General features: G+C 45.8%; 2 protein-coding genes across 3 annotated transcripts in view; both read right to left on the bottom strand.

The window, feature by feature from the left end:
• Positions 1-1,886, bottom strand: part of LOC143009599 (palmitoyltransferase ZDHHC14-like) — a 29,371-nt gene extending 27,485 nt beyond the window's left edge. For both annotated transcript variants that reach the window (XM_076161638.1, XM_076161640.1), the window contains exons 1-2: positions 1,425-1,886; positions 558-854 (exon numbers count right to left, since the gene is read on the bottom strand). In XM_076161638.1, the coding sequence (XP_076017753.1) occupies positions 558-799 (242 nt within the window). In that variant the 5' untranslated portion in view covers positions 800-854; positions 1,425-1,886. The remainder of the gene's footprint in view (positions 1-557; positions 855-1,424) is intronic.
• Positions 1,887-7,126: 5,240 nt separating this feature from the next.
• Positions 7,127-25,819, bottom strand: part of LOC143009595 (AT-rich interactive domain-containing protein 1B-like) — a 153,221-nt gene continuing 134,528 nt past the window's right edge. The window contains exons 10-22 of the mRNA XM_076161633.1: positions 23,696-23,820; positions 21,992-22,095; positions 19,922-20,116; positions 19,231-19,446; positions 18,778-19,006; positions 14,905-15,046; positions 14,309-14,478; positions 12,612-12,744; positions 12,339-12,458; positions 12,153-12,228; positions 11,285-12,014; positions 10,789-10,919; positions 7,127-10,253 (exon numbers count right to left, since the gene is read on the bottom strand). Coding sequence (XP_076017748.1) covers positions 8,442-10,253; positions 10,789-10,919; positions 11,285-12,014; positions 12,153-12,228; positions 12,339-12,458; positions 12,612-12,744; positions 14,309-14,478; positions 14,905-15,046; positions 18,778-19,006; positions 19,231-19,446; positions 19,922-20,116; positions 21,992-22,095; positions 23,696-23,820 — 4,183 coding nt within the window. The 3' untranslated portion in view covers positions 7,127-8,441. The remainder of the gene's footprint in view (positions 10,254-10,788; positions 10,920-11,284; positions 12,015-12,152; positions 12,229-12,338; positions 12,459-12,611; positions 12,745-14,308; positions 14,479-14,904; positions 15,047-18,777; positions 19,007-19,230; positions 19,447-19,921; positions 20,117-21,991; positions 22,096-23,695; positions 23,821-25,819) is intronic.

Here is a 25,819-nt window from a genome sequence, read left to right as displayed (position 1 = left end):
GATAATGACGGTAGAAAGTTCACTACATTGAACAACTATTTGCCACACTGTGGTGCGAATAAATATTATTTTTAATATGAATTATTGTATTAATTTCAACTCTATCATCCAGTCTTTCTAGTGTGACCAAACAATGGTATAACTGGAAGTGAACACTGCCCACAACCTCCACCCCCTTGTGGCATCGACCATGCATGGGCATGTATAACACATAAAAGACATTGAGCAATTCAAAATAGAAAAAGCACGTTTTCAAAGCAACCACATAACAATTTCCATCAGCAACAGCCCCTAGCAAAACACAAATAATGTCACTGCCTATTAGTATGACTTGCATGTCATATTTCTAAGACATCCTCCAAGCAGAAAAGCTTCTGTAAAATCCAGAGCCAGCATTGAGTGAGATCTGCCTGAGCTCTGAGGAGATCAAAGGGAATACAATAGTGATTCCAATGACATAACTGACCTATATATACACACACACACAACCCATGAAATGCCTTCTGCAGAATGCCAACATGAACACAGTGAACAAGCGTGGTTTCAGTGGAACTTACTCAAATGTGAAGAAAAGCCCACACGTCACAAGAATGAGGACAAGGGTGAGGTAGAAGACCCCTGTCTGCTTGGCCATCATAATCCTCCCATCGCAGTAGAACTTATTCCGACCTGGGAAGGACTCCCACTTCTTCTTCTTCGGGCTCCTCTTCTTATAGGGGGTCTCCATTGGTGTAGAGCTGCGAGTGCTTATTTGACTGTACTCGCACTCTCTCATCGACTCAGACACTCCAAGATGCATTAATTACTGATTTAATCCCCGCAGGTGAAGAAGAAGTCCCGGGGCCGACGTGCCTCTGCAAGGAGCACAAACATGTTCAGCACAGCAGACAGGCCAAGTTCACCATTTATGTAGTCATAAAAAGTCAACCATACGACTCACTTCCTCCAACTAAATACAGTCTTAACTCCCGCAACGCATTTGCATGCTGTTCTGGAATAATTTTCCTCGCAAATGACTTCGGTACGACAGCCAAAACAAATGCAAATAACTTTATTCACCGTTAATTCTTGCTTGGTTAGCACGCAACCTGGTTAGCATTATGCCGCTACAATATGGAAAGTGCCGACTAGCTCAAGCTAACGTGGCTAGCAAGTTGATGAGGTGACCGGTTAGTTAACGTTAGCTTGGTGGCCAACTTGGGCAATTATGGGTTAGCTTGCTTACCGCTCACATCAGCCGCATAACTACACGCTCCGCCCGGGCTATTCTACTTTGAACTCTGCCACGCAAAAAGCGGCCAAATGACGGTTTAATTGTCCTGTCAGCCGCGCAGCTTTAGACAGCGCCACACGCCGCCGCTTCGTACCCCGACTCATGCCCGCCTGCTCCGGCTGGTGGAGCGGCAAGTGAAGCGCTGCCTTACCCGAAAGTAGCGCTGGTCGTCGCGTCGGGGTGTTGTCACGTAGCTGCTCCTCCGTTCGTTATCCAGGGTTGTTAGGAGCGGAACACAAGGCGACGGACACCATTTTTAGAAGTTGAAATGTGTGAAAATGTAGTTTTGAAATTGACAGCTTGTTGTGGGGAAAAACAACTTGATGAGGAAGAAGGGAAGCCCCGGAGCTAAATCCAGCACACGGCGGGGTGCTCAGGCGAGCCTCAGCATCCTGACTGGTCGCCGCTCAGAGACACAGTAGTCTTGGAGAGGCGGGAGGGATGTTAAGGTCCAATGTGGAAGTATTTCGCAACTGACGACCAATAATTAGCGAACATATTCGCCATTCCGTCGCGCACTCAGGGGGAAAAGTTGCAACATTCCCACAAGATCCGTCCACATAGTCCAGGTGCACGTAATGCTGCCACCCTCGCAAACAACAAACATCAACATGAGAGTGGAGCGGAGCCTCCTTCGCTCCTCCCCCTCCCCCATGCTCCGCCCCCTTCACCCGCGGCTCGACTCACTATAGGCTACGTTACTTTCCGCGTCCGCGAGTGCGTGACGGTGAGCCAGGGTGTGCGTGACGTAAATGTCGTCATCTGAAGGTGTATGCAGGCTCAAACCGCGTTCCGCGTACCTGTCGTTTGTTCTGACCGCGCGGACTGGTCCAGGTCGCAGCATGGTTTTTATCCGGGTCCACATAAATATCCGGTCCGGATATCTGCGATACCTATCCGGCGTGGCTTTAAAAAAAATCTGATCTACTGCATATGTGTGGAACGCGTCCTCCAAGTGGACTCCAGCCTTGGTTCTCAAAACGAGTGATGGGGACCGTTAGTCAGATACCAAGGGGTCCCTTCAATGCAAAAGCAGAAACACTAGAATCCTTTGGAATGACCTGCATGTTGCCTGTGCTCTGATCCTTGTGACTTTGTTTGTCAAACACATATATTTATTGAACATGTTGTTAAACCACTGAAGCCCAGAGGGGAAATACAGTGTTTACACTGTCTGCAGGGTTTTTCTTTCCAAGGAGCCCATTCTAACAGGCAGCATTGCATATAATACTTATTTTTGTTTTGTTTTTCTCAGGAGGCTCACAGAAATATATTGCAAACATTCTTAGGGGGAATTGGTTTGGTTTGTTTTAATTTAGCAGGCAAAAATGAAGCTGGAAACAAAACTGAAACTGAGGAACTTTCATACGTCTGTGGAGGGACTTCCTCTGGGTAAGGTCAGTAAACACCCCCCATCACCACTGATCCTCCACATTCCAGGTTGGCACAAAAAAATGAACCCTCAGTGTAATAACAAGTAGAACCTGCTTTAACAGCAGCAACATACCCTTTGTGCTTCCTGTAGCTGCTGATCAGCATCTCCTCTGGGTTAAGTTGTGGCATTCCAAAGCATTGGGCCATTCTTCATTTTTCTTGCATCATTGACTGTAAGTATAGTTGCATAATCTATTGTTGTTTGTGCCTTGAAGCTACACGGGTACAGAAATTTGGATCCTAGAGCCCTGACTGAGGTTTCTTCCTGTTAAAGGGGAGTTTTTCCTTGCCGCTGTTGCCAAGCGCTTGCTGGTGGGGGAATGTTGGGCTTCTTTAAATGCTCTGTATGTTAAGTGCCTTAAGTTTGTTGTGATTTGGCGCTACATAAGTAAAGTTGAATTGAATTGAATCCAAAACAAACCACTGGCAAACTCAATTTTACTTATTAGAATTACAATGTAGTGCCTCTTGTTGATCCTCTTCTGAAAAATAATAGAGAAATTTTCCGATTATTTCAGGAATGACCTTCCTGTACACATTAATTAAAGGTTGACTGCCCAAACATTGTTATTGGCAGTAAAGGATTTGATAAATAGGGGCTCTATCAGTCACACGTTGTTCCTGATGAAACCATGCGGTGATGTTGCCACATGCTGACGCTGGGGTGCTCCACCTTCATTGCCAAGTCCGTTCCTGCGGTGATGTGATTTCCTGTTCCGCCTACAGTCGATGGCATCATCAGCCTACGGTTTCTGTCATCCGTGCTGCACTTAACACCCACACACCCCGCACACTCTCTCTCACACACACCTCCTCACATCCTCGTCTACAGCATGAAGTCATATAAGCGGTTTAGCTCATTCACTCCCACAGCCGTGCAATTATCCACTTTTCTCCAGAACCACAAAGCTGGCTGTATTTTCTTATAATGCGAGAAGAATTGAATTTTCACGAGAGAATATTATGTCAAGGACATACAGTATATTCTCTCTATATGTGCTACTTACATATGCTTGTGTTCTCCATCAGTGCTTACACAGAGTTGGCTCACAGAGTAGTATTTCAACAGAACCAGCCCTGTCAGTCAGCCCAGAGGCAGACATCTGCAAACGGGCTAAGAAGCCTTTATGAAAGACCACTGCCGCTTTCGACGCATTTCAACATAATCTCTTGGAAGGCTTTGGATGTTTTCAGCGGTTTCTAATGATCTGTAAACTGTCCAGACTAATTCCTTAACTTCAGGCCTGGTTATGCCGTGTGGTGACATATGGCTGAATCTATGTTTGTGTTGGGGAAATGGGCTGACATGATACCGGCTTTGAGGCTGAATCCAACAAAAACACAGCACGGAGGCCTCGTCCAGGCAGGATTGTTTGGTTTAGAATACTAAACAGAATAAAAGACAGTTGCGACATGGAGGCCTTTGTTATAAAAAGGCAGATGAACATTATGTTGTACTGCCATGATTGTGGGATGTAGCCTGATTAGGAAACCACAAGGGCACACAGCACACACACAACATATGAACACACACATATTATAACACACCGCTGAAAAGGTCAGAGCAGCACTGCCTCATCTACCTGCATTAGTGGTGGGTGGCAGGAGAGTGGGGGAACCTTGGGCGGCAGTAGCCAATGACAAGCCTGGCTTCCTTTCAGCCACCACATTCATCCTGTCAGAGCTCGATGACTCAGCTTCTCAGAGGCACAGGAGTGTGGGAGGTTTTCTCCTGCGGTTGGCAGCCTAAGTGAAACGCATCCTCCGTCTCTGAAACTCACACAAAGCTGCTCTCCACATGAACTCTAATCACTGAGGCTGGAACTGTGATATTCTCAGGTGTTCTAATGATGTGCAGGTGCATACATGTAAAACCAACACACACACAGTACAGTAGAGCTGCCTTGACTTATCTTATTGTATTCAGAGGGAAGATAGATCCCATCTTTCATCCTACTGTCAGACTGAAATCAAAGCCAATAACAAACACCCAGAGAGAGCAAAGTTAAGCTGAGACCAAACATTTGACCAACATCTAACATGCAATAACATTGAAACCTGCATTTCTGTCCACAGTTCCCCTTTCTGATCCGGCCAGTTGACCTTGACAGCCGCTCCATTGTAACTTGAATGAGATGGATATCTTTGTTATTGGTAGGTGCATATTTGTAGCCCTACTAACCACCTGACTATGTAGATTCTATCTGAAAATGCATTTCTGATCACCGGATCCAGACGGTAGAGATCCTGATCCAATGTTGGCCCAGTGTTAACTTTGGAAATGCAGCTGTTAACCATGTTATTCCAGAAATGATGCAATTGGTTTTGTGATAAAAATGTAAGTAGGACAGATGTGCATCATTATTTGCAGACAGGCAACACACAGCAGACTAAACCCAACCTGGCATGAGACTGTTTTTTGCCTGTGTTGTCAACCTCAGGAATGCTACTTATTTAGCTCAAAATAGGACTTGACATTCTGCCCAACTTTCCTCTGGCAGAAGAAGAGACGTCAGTTTCAATCTGAAGGGGACGTGACATTTACCACAGCCCAAACATGAGGTTTAACTTTTAGTGGGAATGATTACTGGAAATCAATACAGTTATTCTGGGTTCAACTTCATTTATACAGCCTCAAATCACAACAAACGTTATCTCAATACTCTTTACATTATGATGACACATATCTATGCCGATGAGAGTGGTCTCTCCCAGGATGACTCCACAGTGTCTACACTCAAATCACCTGACGAGTCACTGAATGGGTTTGATGAGCAGGATAATGGCGTCATATCTTTGCTGTGGCTCTCACAATCACCAGATCCCAACCTTGGCGAACATTAATGAGAGATTTTGGACCGCTGACTCGGACAGCACTTTCTTCCACCATCGTGAAAAATTCAAATGAGGGGTTCTACTTAGGATAATGGTGTTCCATCCCTCCAGCAGAGCTCCAGAGATTTGTACAATCTATGCCAAGGAGCAGTGAAGCTGCTCTGACGGCTCGTGGCTGCAGATATGGCACTTGTTGAAATGCTTTCATCTTGGCTGCTCCTGTGGGTGTAAATAGTGTCTCATTAGCATCCTTCACAATTTCCTGGCTACAACCCCTCCAGAAATCAGGATTTCATCTCCTGGGCTTTGGATATTTATTCCCTCAGATTAGAAAAAAAGTGCCTGAAGACTTGTAGGGTGGTAAGAGGATATGAGAGGGAGTAATGCAATCACTTTACTTCCTGACAGTGCTGGCAACAAAAAATATTCAGTTACATTCTTTTAATGAGATACCTGATGCTCTTGAATGAACTGTGTGTAGTGAGTCTGAGTTTGGGGTTCCATTAATACAATAATGAAACTCATTATTGCTGCTCTCTCTATTAGGTTCACATCTACACACGCAGCGTGCTATCATATGACAAATCGCCTCAGTGTTTAACGTTCCTCTTACATATCCTACCTCTCACCTTAAGTAAGTGAGAGGTGGACTGAGAGGTGGACTTGCTACATTTTATCATAAGATACGGAGCCAGACAAATGCTCCAGTATCACATAGACGACTCCAGTTATATCTGCACTTTGAATAAATCTGATTATTTACCCAGTTGGGACTAATAAAGTCCATCTTATCTCACCTTATCTTACTTTACTCACTTGTTTGTGATCTGAAGCAGTTGTATTACAGTCGGTAAGAACATCAGACATCTGACCATTTAGGTAGAAGTCCAAGAATGTCAACAAAAAAAGGGAATTATCAAGATGTGAATCCTCCACATCAATTTGAATTAAATACCATCACATCTTTGTATGTTTCCCTAGACACGTCATTATCCTCCCAGAATCTTGTGTCATTGAGGCTCATTCACACTAATTAACACGTAAATATTGTGGTTATTGAGCAAAAATAACACAGCTGACTTGTAAATGAGCCAGAAATCACCGGAGATCAAATCCCAAACTGACAATTTCAGAAACAATTTTCATCCCAGTGGCTCTCAACCCTTTTGAACCTCAAATATGTATTTCAACATATGTACAATGCAACATATAAGGAAAATAACATTGCCTTGTCAACATAATTGCCATAGATCTCAACTGATTTGATTCTCTGTCCTGCCAGTGTTACATATACCACAGTTTGAGAACCACTGCACTCGACTATCAACCAGCCTTTGTCCTTAAGATGAAAGGTTTGACCTCAGGCAATCAGTGTGTGATAAAGCAGAACACACTCGGGCCATCTCATCACGCGCTTCCCTGGCCTCCTCAGGTGAAGCATGTAGGTCACACTGCAAACGTCGTGATGAAACAGATCGGATCAAATTTGAATGAAACCAAAAGTAATCAGCCAAAGTAAGTCGTTGATGTTTGTTTTATTGGCCTAAGATTGTCTGGACATAATGCGACGTCCCCAGTGCTTAACAATGTTCATCGTACATTTATTGGTGACATGTGCAGCACAGATTATAAATGTGTATACTTAATAAAAGAGAGAAATGGAGTCATTTCAAAAAAAGCAAATTTTACAATGAGCTTCAGGACATTTTGAAAGTTCTTTTTCAGAGTTTTCTTCTCGAGCATTATCTAGATAATCAAAAATACGCCCATTGACATGAATGGAGGACATTAGCGAACAGAAATATGTTCAGTTTTCTCACGTAACCTCGCCCAGTTATCCTCTCACCGTGGCACTTCCACATTTGATTACCAAAGCGATTGTTTTCTCAGCTATAATACAATGCATACAGGAATTCTTTTCTTTTACATTGAAACATCAGTTACATCTGCCATGTTCAAATATTTGACCCCATTAACAAAATATGTATAATAACAATAACAAACTTTTTTTTTTACCAACAATAAAAGCATTTGTTATAATAGTCAGAAAGTCCCGTTTCTTGTTATGCTTGATTGTGAGCCTGAAAGAATCACGTGCCTCCAATGTACAACGATCTATATACACAGGTGATGAAAAAATACAGACGTAACACAAGTGTGTAGGAAACACAAAGTTCATTTGTGAAAGTCATTGAGGCTATAATTGATAAATTAGACGATTCTTTTTGACAGATGCACTCCTCTCATGTTGATTGGCTGGTGCAATGCTGCCTCCCCATGGCCTAAAGCTCACACTGCAGGTGTCTGTATTGATTTACATCTTCTAGTTGATCTCAAAGGGACAACTTGCTCTAGTCCTATATTGCACACTTTATCTTCCAGCGCTGGAGACATATACATTTCAGTTTTAAAAAGTCAGTGTTTTTCCCCCCCCACAATTGTTGGCAAAAAAGTTCAAACGACTGTACAAGGTCACAATTTAAATAAATACTCTCCATTAACAAAACCTTGATGAGTATATTAGCATTTATAAAACTGAAAAACATCTCATACGACTCAAAGGAACCACATGAATCAGCACCACAATCTGGTGGCAGCTTTGGCTGAAAAAAGTAAAGAAACAAAACAAAACAAATGCCAAACATAATATCAAATAGCAATCCAACAACAGCAGGTATTAAATATTTGTATTAAAATGAGCTTTCAAATCTCAAACCCGCTTCTTTTTTTAACAGGGCCCAGAAGCTGTACATATATATAGAGATATTTTGTTTATGTGGATATTCCTTTAAAAAAACAAACAAACATTGTCTTTTATTTTGCTTAAATAAAAATAGAAAACCACAGAAGTAACTCGTCCGCCTCAGTCTCTTCTATGCGAGTCCGAACTCTCCTCCTGTCATAACTTCCCTAAGTAAAAGAGAATTTGGCAAATAATGCCCACCACCCCCGAGTTGAGCACGGAGGAGATGGAGATGTCTAACAATCTGCTTTCATACAGCACAAACTCTGTCTTGTTCTCCTCCACTTTAGCCATCGCCAACAGGCCTTTGGCTGCCCTGCACATCATGTTGACGCTGGGCGGGTCCATAGGTGGATGACCCATGTGCAGCAAGCTATGTGGGTTCTGCTGGTACTGTGCCATGCTGACACCATCCTCCAAGAAGCCCACCAAGTTACCCACGCTGCCCTTTTGTACAGCGATGGCCCGCGCTGCTGTGGAGTCCCCTTGTGCCAGGTGGGAGAGGACGGCCACCGCCATCTCCCTGTACACCTGGTTCTTCCTCTGGCCCACGTAGCGGAGCAGGACGGTGAAAAGTTTCTCTTGGCGGCTGAATGGCGGCGTAGCCAACAGGAGGTCGATGTTGCCCTCCTGGATGCTCAGCTTGCACAGGCACTCGAGCACCAGCCTCTGGGGCGTGAGCTGGGAGTAGGGTGCTGCTGATGGGAATGGGTCCTGGGCTTCCGCTGAGGGGCAGACCATCCAGTGGAGAAGACCGTCCAGGATGGGGAGGCAGATCGTGTCTGGATAGGCAGAGAGATCAAGCTGGCCAGAGATGTTGGCCAGAGTAACCATGGCGTTCTCCCTGAGCAGACTCAGACACTCCCACCACCACTCATCTTTACTGCACCACAACGCCTGCTCTTGCAGTTCATCTCTCTGGGAGCAAGGGGGCGACCTATTCCTCTCTGGGTGCTTGTGGCGGAGCAGGAGGAGCCTTCCCAGAAGGAGAACCAGCGCAGGGTGACGTGACATGTCCAGGTCATTGCCCGGGATGAAAGAGAGGCTCCGGACAATGTTGGAGATGCAGAGGCAACGCTTGGTCAGTGAATCCTGCCAGGGAGATGATGTGGAGAGAGGAGCCTCATCCAGGCAGCGGGGCTCATCCTCTAACAAGGTGATGTGATCCTGCTCCCCGTCTGCGTGCACCCTGAAGGGGTAGGCTGGCAAGGTGCGAGCGGGGTGGGCATATGAAAGGGCATCGACCCGAGCGCACAGAACGTCGTCGATGGTAGCGGTGATACGTTTTCTAGCTTGGTCCTTTCCTTCATCCGTCTTGCTTTCCTGTTCTTTTCTCATCTTTTCGTCCGCCCTGGCAGGTGGTTCACTGCGGGGATCAAAGTGTGTTTGGATGTGGGCAGTGGAGTCCCCTCCCCCAGCCTGCCAGTGTAACAGCCCACTGGTGAACTCAGTGATGTCACCCAGAGGCGCTGTCATGTCTTTGTGGACTATCTTGATGGGGAGCTTATCGTACTTGCTGGCTTGTTTGGGTCGAGGTCCCACATCTGCAACAGGCTGGTCCACAGGCTCCACTTTACTCTCTGCTTCCTTTTCCTTTTCCTTTCCCTCTCTGTCTCCTTCTTTATGTTTATCCTCTTCCTTCTCATCCTCAGTCTTCATGCTCAGCTCAGGCTCCTCCTTCTCCTCTTTCACCTGTGCAGACACTGGCTCTGCGGGGACAGGAGGGGTTTTCTCCACGTCGGCTCCCCTCTGCTCCTCTGGCACCTCTGCTGAGGGGGCCGACTCTGATTCTGGTTGCATGCTGCAGTCTGACTCCAGATCAGGGATGGATTCTTCCTTCTGGTCAACGGCGGATTCCAGGTGGCTTTTATGAGCTACAGTACCCACCTCATATTCTTCCAGGATACCAAAGATCTCAATCAGACAGCGGCGGAAGTACTCCACTATCAGCTCCAGGAAGCCGGGCAGCTGTTCAGACAAATACACAAAATCAATCAGTCATGTGATGCAAACTGGTCTCAGGTGGTCATTGACGCTGTACAGGAAATTGGATATCTAGCAGATATTTCTCTGATAATCATGAGGAATCTATTTTAATCAATTTCTTTCAAAGAGACACAAATATATTCTGTTTTGTTGTAGTGTAGTCTTGGTTTACAAAAACAAGCTCTATTGAAATCATACTGTAATTGTTATAGAATACAGACGAGACACATTTATTACTTTATTGTTTGTCAGATATTTCTGATTATTTGCTTCGGGAGTAAAACAGTATAAACTTATTAAGAGAGAAGCTTGGCTCCAGCTTAACTGCTTTAAATCACGAGTTTCTTGTAGTTTCAGGTGCTACTGTTTCAAAGTAACTTTCCTGACAGTGCTCGCCAAGTTTGCTGAACATTTGTTCTATTATTCATCCCCCAATGAATTTTTCAGAGCATTACAATGTTGCTCTCTCTGTTCTTACAATGTCGATTTGTTTGTCCTGTCATTAGTGAGGTGTTACCTGGCAGAGGTTAAAGGAGGCCACAGTGCTGTCATCATACAGCAGGATGTTGATGGTGTCTAGCGCCCATGTGCTCTCTGCCAGCAGGCCAGACTTCAGAGACATCATCACGCGCCAAGCCTCAGGCGTTCCTGGAATTAAAACATACAGATTTTGGAAGGCAGTAGAGCAAAAGACTTCTGATCAGACACGGCCTCCGTGATAAAAGGAACACTGAGCACAGCAGTCATTATAAATCATACAGCAAATGTACCTCATGCTGCGGTAGTGCAACTTCAAAACAAGTTAAAAATAAAGATAAAACAATGGGAGGCATTTTATCTTGTTTTATTGGAATACAGAAATAAATCCCAGAAACTAAATGACCATCTACAATAAAACAATAAAAGACTTAACTAGACATATGAACCCACCAACATTTATTTATCTTATTGATAGCTGTTATAAAATATTGATTAATGAAATAACAGCACTGCAGTCATGTGTTTCATCTCACCAGTGTCTTTGGAGGTGAGCTTGCGTCGTGGCTTGAGAAGTGGCATGGTGGCCTCCACTGACCCTGGAGGGTAGTTGAGGTCCCTCCTCAGGTTGGGGGGGAAATGGCCCATTGGCCCGGCGCCCTGTGAGCCCATCATGGCCATGCCAGGCTTAGGCATCTTCATGACTGACATGAACGGTGCTTTACTGGGTGACAACCGTGACTCCAGGGAGCGCTGGAAGGCTCCTGGGCTGGGTGCTCTGGGGAGGTGGTTGACCATGGATGGAGAGTTGGAATAGGACGATGGGGGCTGGCGTGAAGACATGGGAGGCATGCCGCCCGATGATGTCATGTACGGAGACTGACGGTGCCACTGGTCCTGCCCTGGCCTGCCATCCATGTCATCTCTACCCATTGAGCCATAAGGTGGCATCTGTGACGGGGGGCCCTGTCGGTTGGGGTAGGGATAGCCCAGGTCGGTCCTGGACGGCCACATGTTGGGGCCGTCGGCGGCATGGTTGGGAGTGGGCCCCCCACCCATCATGCCGTGGGGACTCTGCCCTGTGGGGCCCATGCGATCTCGGGGGTACGGGTAGGGGAACTGTCTGCGTTCAGGGCCTGAGTACCCACCACCACCATAGTGGTTGTACATGTCAGACTGCTGGTTGGTGTACTGTATGGCATACATGTCGCTCTCATGTCTCTTGCTCGGGGGGCCGTACATACCCTCCATGGGCCTTTTGTAGCCCTGAAGAAGAAGAGGAAGATGAGGAAGTCTGAATTACAGTAAAATGTAATCGGGGAGCTATGTATAAATTGTCCTGGTTATATTTTTTTCAGTTTATCGGCAGCTGATATGGACAGAGACCAAGACAAGCTCTCTCACCTGCTGCTGTGGGTACATCCCAGACGGATGCATTCCATAAGGCATGCTGGGATACTGCTGGCCGTAGCCGTCGTGCCTACAACAGAAGCAAGAGGGAGCATATGAAAACAAATGGCAGCACTGTATTAAGATATATGGTTTATATAGGACTTTCTACACACACACAAACACACGGGTGGTCCTCACCTCTGTTGAGGAGGGTATCTGCTGGGGGAGTACATGCTTCCCTCACTGTTGGTTGGTCCCATGCTGTTCTGACCCCCAGGGGGGCCCATGCTCCCCTCCAGCCCCATCACATGGTCCTGTCTGAGGAGTCAAACAACACTCAAATCAGACATGAAATCTTACCATTGCAAATCCAATGTGTTGGCATAATTCACATCATATAACACCAACCATTATTATAAAGCCTGTACCATATTGGGGACATACAGTAACTATTACACTTAAGATGCCTACCTCCTGTCGTAGCCTGGCCCATATGGATACTGGGGCCGCTGGCCCATGCCCAACGCTGATGGAGGCCGGCCATACATGTCCTGCATTCCAGCACTGGGCATCTGGCCTGGGATGTAGGGGTCAGCTCCTGCCACTGTGGAGCATGAGGCAAATGAGAGAAATACATCACATATTGCTGTGATTGCTTCAAAGAAGTGTAAAGAATATTAGCACAGCATTGTGCTTCTGTTTTCTTCTTTAGGGTTTTCGGGACAACTAGTTCTGCATACTTCAACCTACAGACAACATTCAAACTTTCCACGAATTTGACACTTCACAAACACATAATTTAAATATTTAAATGTGTTATTTGTTTAACTGTGATGTGTAGTTTTTGCTCTTTCTACCTTAAAGCAAAATCTGGTCTTCAATTATTCTCATCTCAACCAATGTTAAAATTTCACCTGAATTTTCATCTCGCTGTTTTATTTTATTTTCTGGCCTTTTTTAGACCATAATACATCCCTGCATTCAGGAAGTTCACCTAGTTCTCATGGTCCAACCCATTTTCAGAAAGCTATAGCAGTTTTTTCGTGAGAGCTAGTTGTAGTTGTAGTATTCAGGCATTTTCTGCCTTCGGACTGACTCAGCTCTGTGTTTCTGCTCAATTGGCTGCACCTGCTGTTTACAAACAACGGGCAGCTTCAAAGGATTTGAGCTTCAGCTGTCACTCCAACTGCTTGTAACTTCTTGTAACTAACAGAAATCCTTCCACATTTGTCAGCGCTTCAGGCTTCAATCTTTCAGGCACTTTTTCAGCAAACTTTCAGCAATTGCAATCACAGTGCATCATCTTCAGGAAATGCCTTTGTAGTTATAACAGCAATGAAAAAATGTATTAATTGTGTAAAAGCATAAATTAAAAAAATACCCATGGCTCAGAAGGTCTTCATGAGCCATGTCTTCAGCTAGCCACCAGGTGGCACTGTTACTCTATGAATATTCACCAAGTTTCACAATTAAGCCTATTGTTCTGAGGCTGTGGACTGTTGTTATGCAGCTAACATCCACCATATTATTCATTCAGACTCTATTCTCCTCAGCCTTCAGAGGAGCCGCCATCCTTTCTAAAACTACTGTTTGTTCTCAAACTGAACCACATGAGTTGGTCAAAACAGGTGCTTCTCAGCATGGTGGAGAGGATGAAAGGTTGTGATGAGAAGGATGAAAAGCAACAACAAAGTTAGGATGAGACGAAGGCTAAGCTACAAGAACATCAGAGGAGCTGGTGTTTTTGAAGAAGGGCTGTGTGGTCCAACAAACTATTCATCTAAAATATACACATCTGTGCTGATCTGAAAGATATGGCTATGAGACAATAATTTAAGCCAACCGGACAGACAAAAGAGCAACAATCTAAGTCTGTGGAAAGGTTTAGGATGAATGTTGGCAGCAGCGAAGACACTAGAGTTGAAATAATGCAATATAGAATTGTTTGTTTTACACTACAATTAAAACCTATTCATTTGAAATAAACTGAGTCCACATTTGTATTTGGTACTGTTAAATTCTATGCTTGTTGCAAGTTATAACAAATAAAGTTTATTTAAGCCACAGAACATTCTTCCTATTCTTTCCTGCAGCAGCAGTGGAGTTGGGGAAGCAGGTGTAGACTTGGTGTTTGGGTGAAAGGGTATCACAGCAGGGGGCCCACTCACTCTTCCTCATCCCTGCAAAGGGGTCCTTGGCGTCATACTGCATCCTCATCATCATGTCGGGCATGCTGAGGCCCTGCTGGTAAGGAGCCGAGGGGGGCAGGGAGGTACCGCGCTTCTGGAAGGCCGGGTCGCTCACCTCCGAGAAGGGGTCCTGTACGCTCACACTGCTCCTACATGAGGGGAGGGGAGGGAGGAGAGGAAATGAGGACACAAGGAAGCTTAAAATGTTATGCCGTCGATTTGACGTGATTTTGTGTTTTATGGGGAAATACTATCCAGGTTACTGACACTGTTCTATTTCACAAGTTGGAGCATTTTTGTTGAATTATGCATTATACACTTACCAGGTGAACATATCAGTATCTAAATACTTCATGAAGAGAAGCAGTAATGTTCCATGGATCATGTTGTGTGATTCTATGCAGGTCCACTCTACAGACCACAGGACTACTGCAGACCTAGTAAGTGAACTAGGATGTACTGTGTAGTGTAACTGCACTAGAAATGACCATGTCGTTCTTACTACAGGGCAGTAACAACAGTAGTTAAAGCATTGCCAGTATTTCCATTACCGGTGACAGTAACGTCTTTGGTACCTGTTGGGGGGCAGCGGTGTGACCTGTCCCAGAGGAGTGGTGGCAGGGGTTGGGGGCTTCAGATCCCCTGCTGCCTCTGCTGTGGAGCTGCTGCCCGAGGACTGGGGGGTCTGGGGGCCTTGCAGGGAGCCGCCTGAATTAGCTGGAGATAGAGAGAGAGAGAGGGAGAGAGAGAGAGAGAGAAGAAGCTTGATTATGGCTACACTGAATTCCCAGCTAAAACGGAAATACCTTCACACCGCAGGGCTCCCTCATGTCTTCAGATAGGATCTTGAAGCTGGTTTTAGTTAGAGGGGCCATAGCGGGCGTTTTCTGCAGCAAGGTGCTGTATTAGGGAGATAACTTTGGACTTTAGGCCAAATAACTCAACAGTGACGCTCTGTACGAGAACTGAGCACAGGCAAACAGTTGGCCTACATGAGGGCGACGGAGATAGGAACACAGGGACTGTTAAAGTGGGGCCAGCTGAGGAAGAGGAGACGGGAGAGGAGACAGGAGAGGACACAGAGGAGAGAAGAGAATGATTTCTCCAAGGAGCTGCCCACTCACAGGCAGGCGAGGAACAGCTCTTTATTTGGAAGCCCTTTGAAGACGGTTTAACTGGCTTTTTTTCCAGGAGTGCTATGAACTTCACGAGGGGTTCATGGAGAGGCTAAGCCTTAGGGCACAGATGTAAACGCAGAGATAGAATGTGTGTGTGTCTGTGTGTGTGCATGTGAGTGTTTCTAACATTAAGGCACTAGGACAAAGCTAAATTAGTTGGAACCTGACAAAACCTGACCTCCTACTACAAAACATCAATTCACACAGACCCCAAACTAGGATAAAATGAGGTAAGTGCACTCTTTTGTTATGACACCGTATTTCCGTTTCATATTCAGTTCAAATGACTAGGAAATTAAAGGACTGCAGCAGTGTGGGAGACCAACACACAAAAACCCACCCGGATAAAAACCAAGGGAGATGGGAAAACGTTCCAGCAAAAAAGATGACAAAGACAGAGAAAGACAGGATATGAGAGAATCCTAATGAGCGTTTAGAGTAAAAAGCCTTTCTGTGGAGGAGCCTCTGTGGCCCCCTGCACCACACGTTTCCACAGCCCAAAAAAAGAGAGAGAGAGGAAGACTTCAGCTTTAATAATTCATGCTAATTCTGAATTATTCAACGACACCCCCTGTTTCTGAATCATCAGAGACAGAGGGATAGAGGGAGAGAGAGAGAGCGAGCGACGGAGAGGGGTGGTTCTCCCAGCGGATAATGGGAGAGGATAAGCAGGGGTGGGACAGAGGGAGGAAGGAAGAGAGGGAGAGAGAGAGAGAGAGAGAGAGAGCGAGAGAGAGAGAGAGAGAGAGAGAGAGAGAGAGAGAGAGAGAGAGGGCATAGACGGGGCAGCGAGCATTACGGATTCTTCACATCCTGGGATAGCCCTCCTCAGACGCACGTGCAAACACACACACGCACACGCACACACACGCACACACACACACACACACACACACACAAACAGACGCACACACACACACAGAGGCATGTGGGCCAGTATAAACAATAGTGAGGTCAGCCAAGGTTAAGAGTTTGCCATTCCTCAGATGCTGGCGGGCAGACAGGCAGATACATAATACCGAGGGGGGGAGGAGGTTATGAAGACGGAGGAGAGCGTGAACTCGAGTGCCCCCTGCTCCACATTTACAGGGAGAAAAGAATGAAAGAGGCGGCAATGAGGAAAAAAATGTGTGCGTGTGTGTGAGTGTGCATGCGCCTGTGTGTCAGCGGGTGACATAATCCAGAGTGCTGGTAATGGTTGAGGAGGGGAGAAAAAAAAGTCAGTCAGCCGAGCCAGTTTTGTGAATGAAAGGTGATGGCGAGGTCAGGTTTGTTTCCGTTCTACATTCCAGCCCTCATTAATCACTCCCTACGCCCTAGCCCAACATCGCTACACACACACACACACACACACGCACACACATACACACCCACCGCTGGACAAGCTCCCTCGGTGACATCATTGAGCTGTCAGTCTATATATAGGCTGGCATGGTGTCAGTGAGGCAGTTTGCACTTCAAGGATAGATGGCAGATTAATGCAGAGGTATGAAGAGGAAATTTATGGGGATGTTTCTGGCGTATGTGGTTTTGGTATTTAACACTTTTTTTATTCTGGCTGAGAATTTTACCTACCCAGAGGTTTATACATTGGCTAATATACTTAAGATAAATGCATCAGTATGTAGACTTTGAAACATGTTGTAGTGTTTTACAAGTTACAGTCTGATTCTGATTTACAGTTTTGAAAATACAAAATGAACAAAAAACTACCAAAGCTGAGTTTTGAATGTTTTCTGATGTTGAAGTTTGGTAAGGATGAAAAGTTGTAATACTGATTTAAATGTAGCTTTGATGATTTTTATGATTTGAAGGTTTATATATTTGGGTTTTGTACAGGATAACATTAGTCAGTCATGAGCTCATCATATTTTATCAGCAGATATAAATATATTACAAGTATTGACTATTTATATTTCACAGAAAAGATGAGATGTGTGTCCTGAACATGTAAACAGTGAACCACACTCCCATCAGCTGGCAAAATGAGATTCTGCCAGATTGAGGAGGTTCGATCCCCCCGAATAGATGAGATAGAGCTGAATTATGCATGATAATGTGTTATGAGAGGGGGAGAACACATTCACTCCTTTTTGTGCATGTGGGTCGCGTGTTCTGTATGTTTGCGCGCGTGTAAATGAAGGCGGATGCTCTTTTCCACCCGCCGGGAAAAGCAATCTGCAGTGTCTCAGGCAGGTGAAGTGCTCTGATGTTCTATTTAAAAGCTGGGGTCACTTTTCTCATCTCCGCTGCAAATTAGAGATGCGACCTCAGCGCTCTGTGCTGCTCCCTCTCCTTCACTCTCCTCCCTTGATCCTCGAGTCATAATTACGCTTACAGACACACCATGTGAACAACGGATACACACAAACAAAAAGTGTCATGGTGTTGCACTAAAATAATGGTACTTAACCCCTGAAGAACTCTAATCAAATAAAGCCACGTCTCAGGTACATGTGGTGATCATATCATAGCCTTGATTAAACTAAGAATCGTTTCATTATAACTGTGTAATGCTCACTTGTATGATCAGTCTATTCTTATGTTCTGCTAATGATGAATGTAAACGTTTTTACTGATGGTAATAAAGCTTTTAGGAGATTTCTCATCTGATTCATTTCTTACATCAGACAAACTGTCACTTTTGAAAAAATTAGTGTTACATCTGCTTGCTACGATGCTGTGGTGTTGTGACACAAAGCATCAATAGAGCATTTTAGACGCCGGCGCACTGCCTCTGCACAGAGACGAAAGAGTTTTGTCATTTGTCAGACTGCCTGCGATCCACAGGAGATCTCAGAGCAGTAACAGATAATAAAACACTGCCACGCCTCTCCGACTCCGACTGTACACCTCTGTCACCGATATTTCTGACCATTCTGGGTCAATGACCGACTTGGACGGGCATGAAAAAGAACTCTTCAGCACAGCGTTGAAGAACACTTTGACCAGTCTGCTCTGTTTGCCGTTTCATCTGATTTCTTTTGAAGAACGCTGGGGCCTCACTCTGTTCTTCACTGTGCCTCGGAGCGTTGGCCACTCACCAAGAGTTTGTCTGGCAGAAATGACAGCTTCACCAGCAGGGACCTTTAGACAGCAAAGACCATTGAGCGGTGCCATCAGGCACCAACGGTGAACTAAAGCAAGGCACTAATCACCTCCAGCCTTGCGTCTAGCGGCTCAGCATCGCATTCAGAGGTACGGCTTTGTGCGGATGGGAGCGCGGAGTCGCAAAACCAACCGGTGAGCCAGTCCGTTATCAGGTCTTACCAGGCGACGGTGGCTGGATCTTGACCTGCTTCCTGTTGTCTCCTCCGGCCATGCTGCTGCCGCTGCTGCTGCTGCTGCTGTCGGCCGGCGGCTCCTCTCCTCTCTCCATCTTGCACTCATAGGCGAACAGATACTGGATGTACTGCTTCTTCAGTGCGCTGGCAGAGCTGCTGGACGTGCCCATGTTCAGTGTGGTGGACAGCTCACGCCACTTCTTGTTCTTGTTTACCTGAGGGTTGAATAAAAGAGAGATGTTTAGAAGTCCAGATATTACTACAACCTGGCAAGTTTGGTCTAGGCTTGTTTGTCCTTAATAGATAGGGACTGCCATGTCTGTGGAAATTCCAAAAACAAGCTGATTTCTCTCGATTTCTGTACTTTTTTTACAAAAAAAGACTTTTAGTAGTGGAGAAAAATAACTTTCCCGTATGGGTTATTTTTCATTGATCGTACCATTGCGAGGCCTCCTATCTCTCTGACGGCTATGTAGAGCTTCCACAGGTCCAGCGGCTTCTTGCCCACGGCGGGCAGCTGGGAGACAGGGGTGCCCCTCTCCTCCATGAAGGACAGGTAGCGCTCCACCCAGCCGCGCCTCTCCGGCTCCACGCCCAGCTCAAACAGCCGCGCCACTCGCTCCCCACTCACGGTGCTGGAGCTGGGGTTTGCTTTCTGGGTAGCGATGGAAAGAGAGAGCAAGACGACAGGAAAAATATGTTTAATACTGCATGGACTGCGCCGTTCTACTATTTCAAGCTGTACTTCTACTTTTCTCTGTTACAACACACTACTCGCCACATGGGAATCATTAAAATTTCATCCCATATTTACACTTCCTAAGCAGGGTGTTGGATGAATGACCCAGTCAAAATAAATACTTCTTTAGAGCGTCCCGTTTAGCGTGCAGCCTGTTTACATCACAACATATTCACATCCATCAAGCTGACGTAGCAGGACAAAGTTTAATCCAACGCAACAACGTCTGGCTCCAGTCCAGGTCAAGTCTGTGGTCCCCAGGAGGCTTTTGATCAACTAATCCCTCCGTCAAAACAGCTTCATAAACACACAAATCAATCCTAATAACACGTCTTAGATTCATCCACTCATGCAAACAAGAACTCTTCAGAGGGTCTAATCCTCTCCTTACAGGGCTGGATGGGGTCTTGGGGGGCCAGGGGGGGCTGCTGATGCTGTCGCTGTCGTCGCCGTGGTAGGAGGAGAGGCTGGCCGGGCTGGGAGAGAGGGGGGAGGGCACCGGCAGGGCCCCGCCCGGGGTGGCCGGCTGGGACACACACTGCTGTGAGCCGCCGCTGCTGTTTGTGTTACTGTAGCCGTCCTGTAGCTGTGGAGGAGGAGGAGGAGGAGGACATGTGTTGTTACGTCTACAAGCTTGTTATCCCGTCATATATTATATACATGATGTGTTTATATCTGAGGAGTAATGGAGTGCAGTATTGTACAGACATTATTAGAAACAAATGTAAGAAAGCGGAGCAGTCAGAAGCATTTACTTGACTCATGAAGGTCGAGATGAAGCAGATTAGTTATTATATATTGCGATGTCATATTATCACAGAATAAACATACATTTGGAGCACATTACAGCTGCTGCAGAAGGCTAATTGCAAACTATATTGTAGCTTTCTGCTGTATTTTCTCAATTTATCTGCACTTTTGGTTGCAGCGCTCCAGACCAATTCACCACAAAGTAAAGTAGCTGTCTTCATTAAGGTCTTGCCAACAGAAGAATTTCTGTATTATTCATATTCAAGATTGACACAAGTGGGACAAACTGACACAAATACCCAAAGAGCGACTGAAGATCCGAGCTCAGCTGCAGATTGTTTACGTGTGTGCAGGTTTGTGTCTGATGTGTGGAGTTTACTTTGTTAAACGCAGCCTGTCTGTGTACTTTACAACTCCTGTAGTTTGCTTAACTGTAAAGGTGCATGTGTGTTTGTGTGTGTGTGTGTGTGTCCTGATAGGATGTACACAACGCGTGATTGAGCTTATACTCTATCAGTCCATTTGTGTGTTTGTGTGTGTGTGGGACTGTGTGTGTGTTGAAAGACACTATAAAAAAGTGAACAGCAGCTTGTGCTTCAGGTCTGTGCACAGGTGTGTGTTTCAGTGACAGAATGCACATGTCAGCAAACTCTGTCTCCCTCCCTCCCTCCCTCCCTCTCCCTCTCTCTCTCTCTCTCTCCCTCTCTCTCTCTCCTGCAGACAGATCATCTCTTTTGGGAGCACTGGGGGTCTTTCTTGCTGCTCTGAGTGTCTTAAATAATTCAAAAGGCTCTAGTACCGTAATCAGCAAAAGAAAAGATGGGGGATTTGGAAGGAGAGACGTGTAGTGTGTGGGCTGGAGGTGTGTACATGTGTACTTAGGGGTGTTTGTGTGTACGTGTCTGTGATATAGGGTGTGTGTGTGTGTGTGGTGTGTGTTTGGGGAGGTGTGCAACAAAAACAAAGAGGGGCGAGGGGGTGGGAAAGGAGCAAAGAGCAGAATTCTGTTGTTGCTGAGGTGAGCCAAGCTGAGCTGCAATTGTGTGGCAAAATGAGAAGTCAGCATTGTGTATTGGGGTGTGTGTGTGTGTGTGTGTGTGTGTGTGTGTGTGTGTGTGAGAGAGAGAGAGATAGAGAGAAAGAGTGCATTTGTTTGTGTGTTAGATCTTTCATTTATCTTTATATTTCTGGGTGTACGTGCTTGTGTGTGTTGCAGATGCCTTTCTCTCTCTCTCTCTCTCTCTTTCTCCCTCCCTCTCTCTATCTATCTCTCTCTCTCTCCCTCCCTCTCTCTCTCTATCTCTCGTGCTGTCTCTCTCTCTCTCTCTTGCTCGCTCTGTCTCTATCTCTGTCACTCTCTCTCTCTCTCTCTCTCTCTCTCTCTCTCTCTCTCTCTCTCTCTCTCTCTCTCTCTCTTGCTGCCAAAACATCAGCAAGAAGAAAGTGCTCGGGGCTAAAAACAATGCGAGGAAAACATTAGAAATGGTAAATGTTAAACAAATCATTAAATATGGTGAGAAAACAGCAGAGCAGTCGGCCCACTGCGCTGAGGCAGCGCGCTGATCAGGTTTGGTTTGGCTTCATTAGTGGAGCAGAAAAAAAACAAAACAAAACAAAAAGGAGCGAGGGAAGCTGGAGAAGATGAAGGGAAGATGAAGGGGAGAGGGGGGGAGAATGGAAAAAGGGGACAGGAAAGGAGGCAGGAAAGGACCTTTGGTTTGTGAGGCTCGTTGGCGCCGCCGCTCTCCTCTTTGAGGTCCATTTTTGGTTTTCCGTCAGGGCTCATTATCCCGTCTCCCAGCATTCCGACGGCTCCTTCAACCAGAAAAACCAGGAAAAATCAGGGGTGATAGTTAACATTAAGTGTTATAAGGTCAGTTATGTTAATGGAGGATGAGCCTGATAGCAGACCGGTCAGCTGAGTAACTAGAGAGACCGCTGAGTTCACTCATGATGAACTCTACACAAGTTAGGTTCTTCAATGTTTTTGGGTTTGTCGCCACAATCTTGCTTTAGCTGTGATTCAGATCTGTGTTTGTATCCAGGCCCATTGTGGACGACTTAATATTGGTAACTTAGACCGTACTTAGACCGATCTCACCGACATGTGTATTTTGACAAATAAAGTTGTTAACAATGAAAAACTGTCAATGCTTTCCTGCTGTTGAAATATTGCTTCTCAAGGACACGCTGAACTCTGGCCCTTCATCATAAAAGGGACAAAATGAAAGAAAAGCATAAAAAGACAGCTGCTGAAGAGATGGAGAGGGAGAGAGAGGGAGCCAGAGAGAGAGAGAAAGAGAGAGGTAGGGAGAGAGAAAGAGAGAGAGAGAGCAAGGGAGAGAGAGAAAGAGAGAGAGAGAGAGAGAGAGAGAGAGAGAGAGAGAGGGAGCGAGAGAGAGCGAGCAAGCGAGCACTAAACGTGAGCCAGCTCTTTCAACCTTGTTGGCTGCATGTTCTCAATTTGAGAGAAATCAGGCAAGTTCTCACACATTCTTCAGATACTTAAGAGACGCTGGCTGACAAGAAGACGTCCTACAGCTTTCAAAAAATATTTGTGTACTTTCATCGGATTCCTAATTGAAGATTTGAGATACTTAAGTCTACTTTTCATAAAGCCAGCTGCATTTTTCTTATGAACAGAAAGCAGGGGTCCTTGGCTACAAGGTTCCCCTCTTTATGCTTCCCTCGCGGGCTGCGGCGCACTAGGAAAATTAATGGCTTTTTACAGTGCCCTGGAGCAAACTAGATGAGTTTTGAAGAACCTTGGCGTTGTAATTTGTTTGAAGTTTTCCAAATGTCACACAGTCTGATATTTGGTTGTGTATAAAAGGTGTCTTTCATTTTAGGAGCCATGGTGCTCTCTGAGATGTTTAGTGACAATGCAGGGGGGTGAAGGGCTGAGAGAAAATGGGATGCAGCACATTAATCTTTGCCCGCTGGAACGCTGGCAAACAGGAAACACAAACACTGCAGCTCGCTCCCTCTTTGAATGGCTTTGAGTTGTTTAGGCTGAGAATTTAATGTAAACACGTAAAGGGTTAACGTTAAGTAGCTCTGCGCAAAGCCTTCCTCATCCTGGAGGAGTCAAAGATTACTTAACAGAATGCCTTTCCTCATTTTACATCCTATTCTGTCCATTGTGATGCTGAGCAGATGGAGTCATTCCTCCATGTGTCAGTTAAAATACTGAGAGTTTACCTGTGAACTCTCTCGTCTGAGTTCTATACAAAAATATCATCAGTGACCTAGTTCAGATGGAATTCTGCCAAAAAAATCATTACATTTTTTATTTATAAATATCTATCACATAAGGAATAAGAAATATATATATATATATATATATATATATATATATTGTACTGGCAGCTGAAACGTAGTGTACACGCTGGCATTTACAGCAGCTGAGATGTACCTGAAGGCGGCATATTGTAGGCTGGAGCCTGCGAGGTGCTCATGGCTGAACTGTTGCTGCCCGTTGGCTGGCTGTAGGGGACAGACGGGGCCATGGTGCTCGCCTGGCTTTGGTAGCTGCCCGGCCTACAAGAGGGCGAGAGAGAGAGAGGGAGGGAGAGAGAGAGAGAGAGAGGGAGAGAGACAGTGTTAGCGGAATCCAGTCTCAAATCTCAACGGGCTGTGGAGAGGAAAAAGTGTGATAACAACAGAAGAACAGACGTTACTAAATCCTCTCTGTCGTCGCCAAACTCTTTGCTTTTTGTTGCACTAAAACTCAAGCGGCATGCATACGTGTAAGTCATCATATGAAATGTAAACACAGAGCGGAACACGTCCCTGGGAAACAGAAACAGGCCTTTCAAAGGATTACAGACGAACGTACGACATCAAACAGGAAAAATCTCCTGTCGCTGCACCCTCCTCCTCCCCCCTCCTCCCCCTCCTCCCAGTCATAATTTAACTAATTAAGGTGTGCTTTTGGAGAGGATCATGTTATTTGTTGCCATGGCGACTGCAGAAATCAATCCCGCTCAATCTCCCTCCCTCAGCTGCCCGGCTTCTCATCACATGGTGTTGCAAGTGACATCAGAAGGGCTTATCTGCAACCTGCTGAATGCGAGCCATCAGTGCATGCGCGTGTGTGTGAGTGTGTGCACGCCCCATGTGTGTGTGTGTGTGTGTGGAGGCAGTGACACGGGGCTGAAAGGGAACACCGTGTTAGGAACAATTTAGTCTATCTCCTGCTGACTCAAGATTATCTCCTGGACAACCACATCAAAAAGGCAGTGAGTCAGAGTGAGCAAGCCATGTGGGGTGAAGGAGGGAAGGAAGTAGGAAGGAAGGAAGGATAAAAGGATGATGTGGGGACAAGCAAATGGCCGCAAATGCAGTACTTTGTTTTTGTGGTCGAAAAGAAAAATACTATTAAAATTTATGTCTTCCAGATTATTCGCTAAGTGGAATCCGTCACCCTGTCTCACATACACACACACACACACACACACACACACACACACACACTCACACACACACACACACACACACACACACACACACACTCCCAGAGACACATATAATACCTCATGTTGGATCCGATACAGATAGCCTAAGAGGAGGGATCGGCTTGGTAAACCTCCCTATAATCTCATCTCACAGATGTAATTAGTCATAGAGCACGGCTGATGATACATATGTAATCCCTCTACGGAGGCCGCAGTGCAGGCTGGAGCTCCATGGCAGAGACACAAGCGAGCACCAAATCCAAGCTCTTATCTGCCCCTGTTCTCCTATTACGAGCAGTGTGTGTGTATGTGTGTGTGTGTGGAGTCTTCATCGTCGCTGCCTACGTCTCCCGAAAAAACCTTGTCGTGAGTCAAGATTTAGGTTTTCGTCTTTGCTCAAACCCTGAATTCAGCTCCAAAGTCACAAAAAGCTGGTAAAGCTGCAGAGAAACTATTTCATACATGCATGCATACCTTGTTTATGCATATGGTGAAATGCCCCTCGCCCACCTTAAGCAATATAAGCACAAGCTCTCATGTGAACGCTGGAATATCTAAATCAACAACAACAGTGGTTGGAGGTATTTTTTTCCCGACTGTGCTCTCCCATTATGACTAATTCATGTCATAAAAAAGCCCATTAGAAAGCACTTGATGGAGGCACCGCACAGCGTTTAATCACACTTAATATATGCATGTGCCGCTATCGGGAAAAAAACAGCACAGCGCATTCATCTCGCTCTCGGGCACCTTTGTGCAGAGGGAAAGGAAAAAAAACATCCTGTTGCCGCAGAGAGAGATGGAGGAAAGAGAGAGAGAGAGAGAGAGAGAGAGGGAGAGAGGAGAGAAAGGTGGGAAGGGAAGATGGAGGTGGAGAGCAGAAGAGAGGAGATGGAGAGAGAGAATGGAGGAGGAAAGGCAAGAAGAGAGGAGAAGCCTGGATGGTGTGCACAGGTCCCCGATGGACCAGTGGGGGGCGTATTTTCAGCTCAGGGCCTGTAGAGCTTGAAGTAAGAGCACACACACACACACAGACACACACACACACACACACTCACACAAAAAGGCAGAAAGCAAGAGAG

Source organism: Genypterus blacodes, unplaced genomic scaffold (genome assembly GCF_046128005.1).
Source record: "Genypterus blacodes isolate CSIRO-AG114 ecotype Tasmania unplaced genomic scaffold, CSIRO-AGI_Gbla_v1 ptg000112l_1, whole genome shotgun sequence".
In the NCBI taxonomy this organism is placed as follows: Eukaryota; Metazoa; Chordata; class Actinopteri; order Ophidiiformes; family Ophidiidae; genus Genypterus; species Genypterus blacodes.
The sequence above is the reverse complement of the archived record's forward strand: the minus strand, read 5'-3'. Positions and strand labels throughout refer to the sequence as shown.